The sequence below is a fragment of the Myxocyprinus asiaticus genome, chromosome 50, assembly GCF_019703515.2.
Source record: "Myxocyprinus asiaticus isolate MX2 ecotype Aquarium Trade chromosome 50, UBuf_Myxa_2, whole genome shotgun sequence".
Taxonomy (NCBI): domain Eukaryota; kingdom Metazoa; phylum Chordata; class Actinopteri; order Cypriniformes; family Catostomidae; genus Myxocyprinus; species Myxocyprinus asiaticus.
In genome coordinates this window covers 5,456,404-5,465,575 of record NC_059393.1, presented here as the reverse complement: position 1 = coordinate 5,465,575, position 9,172 = coordinate 5,456,404, and the positions used below count along the sequence as shown (strand labels likewise).

The following is a 9,172-nucleotide window of genomic DNA, read 5'->3' as shown; positions in this document are numbered from 1 at the left end:
AGCGAATACTTTTGGCAATATAGTGTATGTTTTTATCGGTAAACCTTTATGTTCCCTGAAGGTTTAAGAATGATGATACAGAGGGTGGCTACATTTTCAAAGTTAATCTCATACACTCTTATTCAGGAGTTAAAGGGTTGTTCATTAAATGTATTCAATTGTTTTAAAATTAGGACTTTGAAACTCATATCAGTACTTCTTGCTAACTATGGCTAGACCACCCCTGCTGACAATAAGGTACAGCACACTTAAATTAGCAGTTCATGGTCAGTGTCCTGAGAGCTCAGCCCCACAAGATATTTTGGAGAATTATTTGCAGTATTGTTCTAATCAAATAAATAGTGTGTGTATAACTGTAATTTGTTTATAATTGCCCAAGTGAAGACTCATTCACACAATGCTTCAGTTATTTTATTATGCACATAGAATCCATTGCCAATACATTTAAAAGGACCTTGTTGGAAGTATAAAGTTGGAATCAGTTTTGGTATTTGTTTATAGTCTCAGTGATCCAGGTGTTGAATATGCAGACCTAGTGGAGACAAAAGAGAAATATTATACAGAGTGTTATATTGTGAATATCAGGGTTCCCAATATTTTTGGCTGCTGAACCTGATCTAAATTATTTACTCAGATTATAAATAATATTATTTTCTAACTTCACCTTATGAAGCATTTTATATTAATGATTTTAATGTAATACATTTTTGGCATTTGACAATTTATGGCATTGGCATGTCTGTCTTAAATTTCCTCTCTCCTGATTTTAAACTCTGTATGACATGAGCTTTCTTTAGGCAAAGGCAGAAATATCCTGTAATAAATAAATACTTCCTGAGGGAGAAATTATTCATCATACCTTGGTATAAATACCAGGCTGATTTTTCACGGCACAAATGCCACCTGCCGACACAATACCTTGTAGTACACCATTGCACACCAGTCCACCGCCAGAGTCACCCTGAGAGAGACAAGAAGGAAGAAATTCTTCACTAAATTAATTAGTTAAGACCACATTTGGAGACGAAAGCAATCCAGTGAATGTCTTTTATTAAATGCAGTGAGATGTGTCATGCATTACTTGGCAAGAATCCTTTCCTCCCTCCAGATATCCAGCACAGAACATTGATTCCGTGATAAAGCCTGGGTAGGAGTTGTTACAGTCACTATCAGAGACAGTGGGAACCTCCAAACACTGCAGCTTATCAGGAACATCACCAGCTATGGCAGTGAACAGACAATGAGATTTAGGAGAAAATTACGTGTATTATTAGAATTGACTTGGTTGTAACTTAATACACGCATTTTAACTGAGAAGTAAGATAATGTATCTTGAAACAGGGCTATAATGCAGTAACTGACAACTATGTTGTGTCAAATCTGAGCTGAAAATTGTGTCTGAAAATGTGTCTCATGATCTGTCCTGTGACAGATGGGTTTGGCTCAGGTGTGAAAATTGCAGTAAATACAAAATCCACCCTAAAACCAAGTAAGTTTGAAGTCATTTTTCTTAGATTTAGTGATGGCATACAGTAGTTACTGTTTTGTAGAATAGGTGCCTGTAATGCACTTGGCCTCTAATTAAGAAGATGTACTCACTGCTGATATTGGTCAATCCCCAGCCAGAGACATTGCACCTGGTACCAGCAGGAGGACAGCATGTGGGCAGATCCACAGGCTGAACATACTCATTGAGGGTAGCGGGTTTGCTCAGCTTAATCAGCATGATGTCATTGTCAAGAATGTGAGGGCTATACTTTGGGTGAGGGATGACATGTTCAGAGAGAATGGTCTGCTCGGTACCCTCATCAACCGCAATGTTGTGCTCACCCAGACGCACTTCTATACCGCTAACGCCTCTGTAAGAGAGAGAGATGTGATATAGAAATAATTAGTTAATTAATTGGGTTTTGATATGCATCCCATAACAAGTCATTGTAAGGAAGATACTTGTGGTGTTGAGACTATGACTTGCATGCGACAATGAAATATGGACATTATTTAAATCTGTTGCAAGGAAAAGTGTAGGAAGTAACTTAAAGCAAAGTTATTCATAATGTGATTACTTTTTTAGATTATGTAATCAGTAAAGTAATCTGATTACAATTTAGGTAAGTAATTAATAATTTGGAGTGGATGACCTTTTTTTGTAACTTTGGCCAAGTGGCATTAAATAAATGCTGATATGTTGTATAAGAGCACTGGGACAATTTAATATACAGTGGTGTGAAAAAGTGTTTGCCCCCTTCCTGATTTCTTATTTTTTTGCATGTTTGTCACACTTAAATGTTTCAGATCATCAAACAAGTTTAAATATTAGTCAAAGATAACACAAGTAAACACAAAATGCAGTTTTTAAATGAAGGTTGTTATTATTAAGGGAAAACAAAATCCAAACCTACATGGCCCTGTGTGAAAAAGTGATTGCCCCCTAAACCCAATAACTGGTTGGGCCACCCTTAGCAGCAACAACTGCAATCAAGCTTTTGCGATAACTTGCAATAAGTCTTTTACAGCTCTGTGGAGGAATTTTGGCCCACTCATCTTTGCAAAATTGTTGTAATTCAGACACATTGGAGGGTTTTCGAGCATGAACTGCCTTTTTAAGGTCATGCCACAGCATCTCAATAGGATTCAGGTCAGGACTTTGACTAGGCCACTCCAAAGTCTTCATTTTGTTTTTCTTCAGCCATTCAGAGGTGGACTTGCTGGTGTGTTTTGGATCATTGTCCTGCTGCAGAATCCAAGTTCGCTTCAGCTTGAGGTCACGAACAGATGGCCGGACATTCTTCTTCAGGATTTTTTGGTAGACAGCAGAATTCATGGTTCAATTTATCACAGCAAGTCTTCCAGGTCCTGAAGCAGCAAAACAGCCCCAGACCATCACACTACCACCACCATATTTTACTGTTGGTATGATGTTCTTTTTCTGAAATGCGGTGTTACATTTACGCCAGATGTAATGGGACACACACCTTCCAAAAAGTTCAACTTTTGTCTCGTCAGTCCACAGAGTATTTTCCCAAAAGTCTTGGGGATCATCAAGATGTTTTCTGGCAAAAATGAGATGAGCCTTAATGTTCTTTTTGCTCAGCAGTGGTTTTCGTCTTGGAACTCTGCCATGCAGGCCATTTTTGCCCAGTCTCTTTCTTATGGTGGAGTCATGAACACTGACCTTAACTGAGGCAAGTGAGGCCTGCAGTTCTTTGGATGTTGTTGAGGGGTCTTTTGTGACCTCTTGGATGAGTCGTCGCTGCGCTCTTGGGGTAATTTTGGTCGGCCGGCCACTCCTGGGAAGGTTCACCACTGTTCCATGTTTTCGCCATTTGTGGATAATGGCTCTCACTGTGGTTCTCTGGAGTCCCAAAGCTTTAGAAATGGCTTTATAACCTTTTCCAGACTGATAGATCTCAATTACTTTCTTTCTCATTTGTTCCTGAATTTCTTTGGATCTCGGCATGATGTCTAGCTTTTGAAGATCTTTTGGTCTACTTCACTTTGTCAGGCAGGTCCTATTTAAGTGATTTCTTGATTGAGAACAGGTGTGGCAGTAATCAGGCCTGGGTGTGGCTAGAGAAATTGAACTCAGGTGTGATAAACCACAGTTAAGTTATGTTTTAACAGGTGGGGCAAACACTTTTTCACACAGGGCCATGTAGGTTTGGATTTTGTTTTCCCTTAATAATAACAACCTTCATTTAAAAACTGCATTTTGTGTTTACTTGTGTTACCTTTGACTAATATTTAAACTTGCTTGATGATCTGAAACATTTAAGTGTGACAAACATGCAAAAAAATAAGAAATCAGGAAGGGGGCAAACACTTTTTTACACCACTGTATGTATGACTCTGTATGAGTGGAAAGAGTGGTTTCTGATGAATTGTTCATTTTGATTTCTGTTACTGATTCGTTTGCTGCAGATGACTTTTTCTTTTCTTCACCCAATTTGGATTGCCCAATTCCCAGTGCGCTTTTAAATCCTCGTGGTCGTGTAGTGATTCGCCTCAATCCGGGTGGTGGAGGATGAATCTCAGTTGCCTCCGCGTCTGAGACCATCAACCCGCGCATCTTATCATGTGGCTTGTTGAGCGTGTTGCCACGAAGACATAGCGCGTGTGAAGGCTTCACGCCATCCACCGCGGCATCCGCACTCAACTCACCACGCGCCCCACCGAGAACGAACCACAATATAGCAACCACGAGGAGGTTACCCCATGTGACTAAACCCTTCCTAGCAACCGGGCCAATTTGGTTGCTTAGGAGATCTGGCTGGAGTCACTCAGCACTCCCTGGGATTCGAACTAGCAAATTCCAGGGGGTGGTAGCTGCAGATTACATCTTTACACAAGTAGGTGGTGACAAATGAGCATATTTTAAGTCACTGAATCATAGACTCAAGTGATTTGTTAAATGCATAGTCATTTATGATCAAAACAATGGAAGTAAACGAGCCTCATTCATCCATTTCAAGTATTAGATCAAAAACACTGATTCGTTTTGTCTGAAACGTAAGTTATTCAATATTAGGCTACTATTTATTGGTTGAACTGTTTTATAAAAACTATCATACTCTCAATCATGCTTTTGTTCTGAATTTCAGCATAATATTCAAAACAACAACACTCTTGTTCATGTGATATTGCTTAACAAATATTGAGTTAATTACAGACTAAAAACTGCAGTGTTATTTCTAGAAAAAACAATGAATTTCAAGCAAGTTTCAGGCCATGTCCACATTTATAAGTTTTCGTTTGAAAAAGCACTACTTTCACCACGTCTTTCATCCACCGAAAACTTTATAGTGAATTTTTACATTTTATTCTCTTCATAACCGCATACCTTGGAAGAAAACTGAAAACGGATTCAAGCTTAAACGGATTAGTGTGGTCATGGCCACAAATATTTCCCCCGTCTTCCGTTGTTGGACAAACAGGTAGTCTCGCCTCAAACTCACGCCATTGGTTGAGCCAATGTTGTAATGTAAACAGACTGCAATTCTGCCTGTATTGCTGCAGAAATTACACACTGTTGCTTTAACAATAAGATCTGTATTATTTAATATAAATGTCACTTACGATTTGTAGCAATGGGCAGCAGACACAACCCAGTTCTCATTGATCAGGGATCCACCACATCGACCAACACTAGAAATCACCAACGCCTGCCAGGGCTTAGAATGCGGCTCACACTCATTTCCACCAACAATCCAGACATCCGTCTGAGCAACTGCAAACATTCAGTTATGTCTGTTATCATCATTATCTGTCTCTGTAACTTATGACACTCTACATGCAGCCAGCTATTTACTAACGTAGTCCCTTTAGTACATATCTTTAGGTGTTAAACAGAACTTGTTTGTCTCAACTGGTCAGACTTGTGATTCTCAATTGGTTTCACTTCAGGCATTACATTGGACATCGAGTTACAACCCAACCCAACACTGCACCAAATAGTTTATCAAACAAAAGGTAACAATAATTCCCTTTAAATTAAACAGAATTGACTAATATTACAGTAAACTGCATAGGCCCAATTCAATGCACAGTCATCAACATGACAGGGACAATGGATAATATTTTAAATGCATAAACAACAGTAGAAGTGTGATTTACCAACCCAACATATGAAACAAACACTGGGCTAATTATTATAATAGTATTAGACATATTACCAAGTGACAAATGAATCAGCACCAAAACATCATAGAGTTCCATTGGGCACAGAGCCTTTGATGTCCACAACACAAGATATGGCAAGTGTTTTCTCCTCTGTTTTTTAAAGGTTAAACCTATTTATTTAGCTGTTCCTGTTATTGTAACTTAATTTGTAGAGCATGGCATTAGCAATGCCAAAGGTCATGGGTCTCAAGTTCTTTTAAATAAAAGTATCTCCTAAATGAAAATGAATTTCCCTGCTGCACAAAAACATTTCAGAACAGACCCCTTTATTGTGTCATGATACACCAGTTGAGAACCACTGCTACGTTTAAGGTCCAAATTATCAGTTTTTGCTGATTTTCATACTCACATGCAGCTCCAAGAAGTACAAGTAAAACCAAAGTCTTCATGATTGCTTGAAGATCCTGTTCAGTCTAACACCTCACACATCTACCTGTATTTATACAGTTAAGAAGAGGTTCAAATCACATTACTGTGACAGTGCGCAATCAAACATCAGCATGGAATATTTTTAGGAAGAGATGTTATCTCGAAGAAATGCATGTGGTGGTGTTTCACGTGAATCAGTTATTAGTAAGTGAATCAGTCAATCAGAATTACCGGCATTGTGACCCATTGAGTGTGACTCAACAATTTCACAGCTACAGCAGTATTATGTTTCCCGCAAACATGCATGTGTTTCTTAATCTCAGTCACTCAGTTTTACAAGTTCAGAATATACTGATACATTTTAAAAAATATAGCTGTATGTGTTAACATTATTTAATGCTTTATGAACTAACATGAACTAAACATTAACTGTTATGGTGTTCTACTGTCTTCTCTTTGCCATTCTATCAGCCAAGCGTGCAAGTTATAACAAGGGGGTGGCCTACTTAGTGTAATCAATTCTGTTGATTCTTAGTGTTGACAGAAGTTGTCGATGAATGTGATGATATGAGATTGTGTGCTGTTTGTATCCTTAACTTGAGAGTATAATGGAGAAAACCGTTAAATGATAATCAGAGATAAAATAAGGCACAAAAGATATACCATGGTATTTCACATTCAATAAATTAAAATGACTTTAACCAAACTTTCCCTGTTAAAAAAACTGTATCGGCATGGCGTCCTCAGGTAGCGTGCACCTGTGTCTAATACCGGCAAGGAGAGTGACGCTATCAAATGGTGTCGTTAATATCCATTTCCTCTCATGGCCATTAAAGTGCTATACTCTTAACTTGCCTTCTACATTAACAATTGTGTTTAATCAATTAACATTAAACAAGATTAATAATTGCTGTTTAAAAAGATTGTTCATTGTTAGTTCATGATACTGAATGCATTAACTAATGTTAACAAATGGAACCCAATTGTAAAGTGTTACCATAAACACAAATCACTCTTTCCCTCCTTCCAACAAAATATTCCATTCCCCTTTAGAAGTCATAAATCTTATGGAAAATGACTTCCTGGGTCTATTTATTCATTTATCTGTTTATTTATTGATGTGACCAAATAAATAAACAAATCTGCATAATTTCCCAGTTTGCTAAGTTTCATCAGTTATTTGTCATTACTAACCATAAGTCTAACCTTAAAATGCTAACATTTAACTCCATCAAAGTTTTAATTTGAATAGATAATTGAGTAAATTCTGGTAGTACCACCCAATTTTGATTTATTTTGTCTTGTAATTAATCACACATTATAACTGGATAAAAATGAATTTACATGTTCTATGGTGTTTTCAATGCTGTTACATTCTAAATGTTTTGGGGTTGAATGCAGTGCAAAAATGTGCAACAACAATAGCCAGCAATCATCAGTGCACCACAACACATTATTTACAGTCAGTTTTCTTGTGCTTTGTGCCAAGAAATTAAAGCATAGCAGTTGTTCTATTAGGAAGACTCATAGTGGTCTCGCAGGTCATTCTCCCTTTCATAATTTTGTTTAACCAATCATATCACACCTCTCACTTTATAGATCCTTGAACAGCCTACCATCCTGCGGCCTACAGTGTGCCTACTTGGCAACCTCCTCCACCCCTCCACCACCAGTTGAGTCCCTGACCTTTGCGGGAGGTAGGCTCTTCGCCTCTGCCGTCCTCCCGGCAGGTTTTGATGGCTCAGGATTCTCCCATTGACCGTGGGATGTGGGCTTATGCCAAATAACTTATTTTTTTTTTTTTTTTTTTTTTTAATAATAAACTGCTTAAATTCTGTCTTTCTGGTAGAGCAATAGTTTGGATTAGTAAATGGATTACTGTTTTTTTTTTTTTTTTTTTCACATAATAGAGTTGAACTGTTGAGCTTGATGAGGTCAATATGAATGCCAACATTGAAATTCTGATGAAAACAAAGAGAAAACTCAATCTGAACCCTGTAATCAAACAAAGTTTTATGATGCTAACTATGACAATATCAAAACATTAAAGTTTTGAAGCAGGGAAACGTCACAGCATCAAAGGATTAAACGAAAGGGACAAATCCTGCATTTTCTCAAACAGTGAAAGCACTAACATCTCAATAAAAACGGCAAATTTAGGCACAATTCAAATTCTTATTCTTCACCATTAAATTGTAGATGAATGGGGACTTGCAAATTGGCTGATATAAAAAAAATCAATAACAATAACAGAAATCAAAACAATATACAGTACTGTGCAAAAGTCTTAGGTGCTTTATATTTTTCACAAAAACATTTGTCTTCAAACAGTAATTTTATATATTCTGCTTTTAGTGTATGAGTAGGAAATATCAATTTTAGAATTCAACATTCCCTTTGCAAATAGAATTCAATAGAAGAACACTGAGCCCTACAACAGATGGTATGGCCCCCACAGAGCCTCTCTCATATCTCGACATCATTGAGTCATTCTGGGATTACATGAAGAGACAGAAGCAACTGAGACAGTCTAAACAGATAGAAGAACTGTGGTGAATTCTCCAAGAAGCTTGGAACATCCTATCTGCCAACAACCAAGAAAAACTGTGTCCAGGTGTCTCGAGAATTGGTGCTGTTTTAAAGGCAAAGGTGGTCACACCAAATATTGATTTAACTTTTTTATGTTTACTGGACTTTGTATGACATTAAGTGATAAATGAAAACTAATTATAGCATTATTTCTGAAGAAATCCTCACTATGCAACATTTTTCACAAGTGCCTAAAACTTTTGCACATACTGTATATATATTTATAAAACATATTTCTGATTGACATTAAACAGTCTCAAATCTATGAAATAATATTACTAAGTTCAGTAACCTGTGTAAATGTCATTAATAATTTTGTGGATAAAAAAGGTGACATACTAACTTGTAATCATACTGTAGTCTGTAATCTGATCTTCCGTGAGAACATTTCTAAGGACTTTTTGAAAATATAACTAATAATTATTCTCCAATCACTACTAATTTCTTATCTTGCTGGTTAAAGGAATATTTCATCCAGAAATGTAAATTCTCTCATTAGTTACTCACCCCCATGTTGTTATTTATTTATTTTTTT

General features: G+C 37.1%; 1 protein-coding gene across 1 annotated transcript; it reads right to left on the bottom strand.

Annotated features, from left to right (window-relative positions):
- Positions 1-395: 395 nt before the first annotated feature.
- On the bottom strand, positions 396-6,165 carry LOC127438728 (trypsin-2-like). The gene is made up of 6 exons (XM_051694549.1): positions 6,029-6,165; positions 5,077-5,227; positions 1,600-1,859; positions 1,082-1,221; positions 860-961; positions 396-532 (listed from the first exon to the last, which is right to left on the bottom strand). Exons 1-6 carry the CDS (start codon positions 6,066-6,068, stop codon positions 479-481), a joined length of 747 nt encoding a protein of 248 aa, XP_051550509.1. The 5' UTR covers positions 6,069-6,165; the 3' UTR covers positions 396-478.
- Between the last annotated feature and the right edge of the window lie 3,007 nt (positions 6,166-9,172).

Excerpts from the sequence above, each read along its gene's own strand:
- LOC127438728 (XM_051694549.1), bottom strand. The coding sequence starts at position 6,068 with ATGAAGACTTTGGTTTTACTTGTACTTCTTGGAGCTGCAT. Across the intron at positions 5,228-6,028 it reads TGTACTTCTTGGAGCTGCAT|TTGCTCAGACGGATGTCTGG; the intron begins GTGAGTATGAAA and ends GAATGTTTGCAG. Across the intron at positions 533-859 it reads AGCCTGGTATTTATACCAAG|GTCTGCATATTCAACACCTG; the intron begins GTATGATGAATA and ends TGTCTCCACTAG.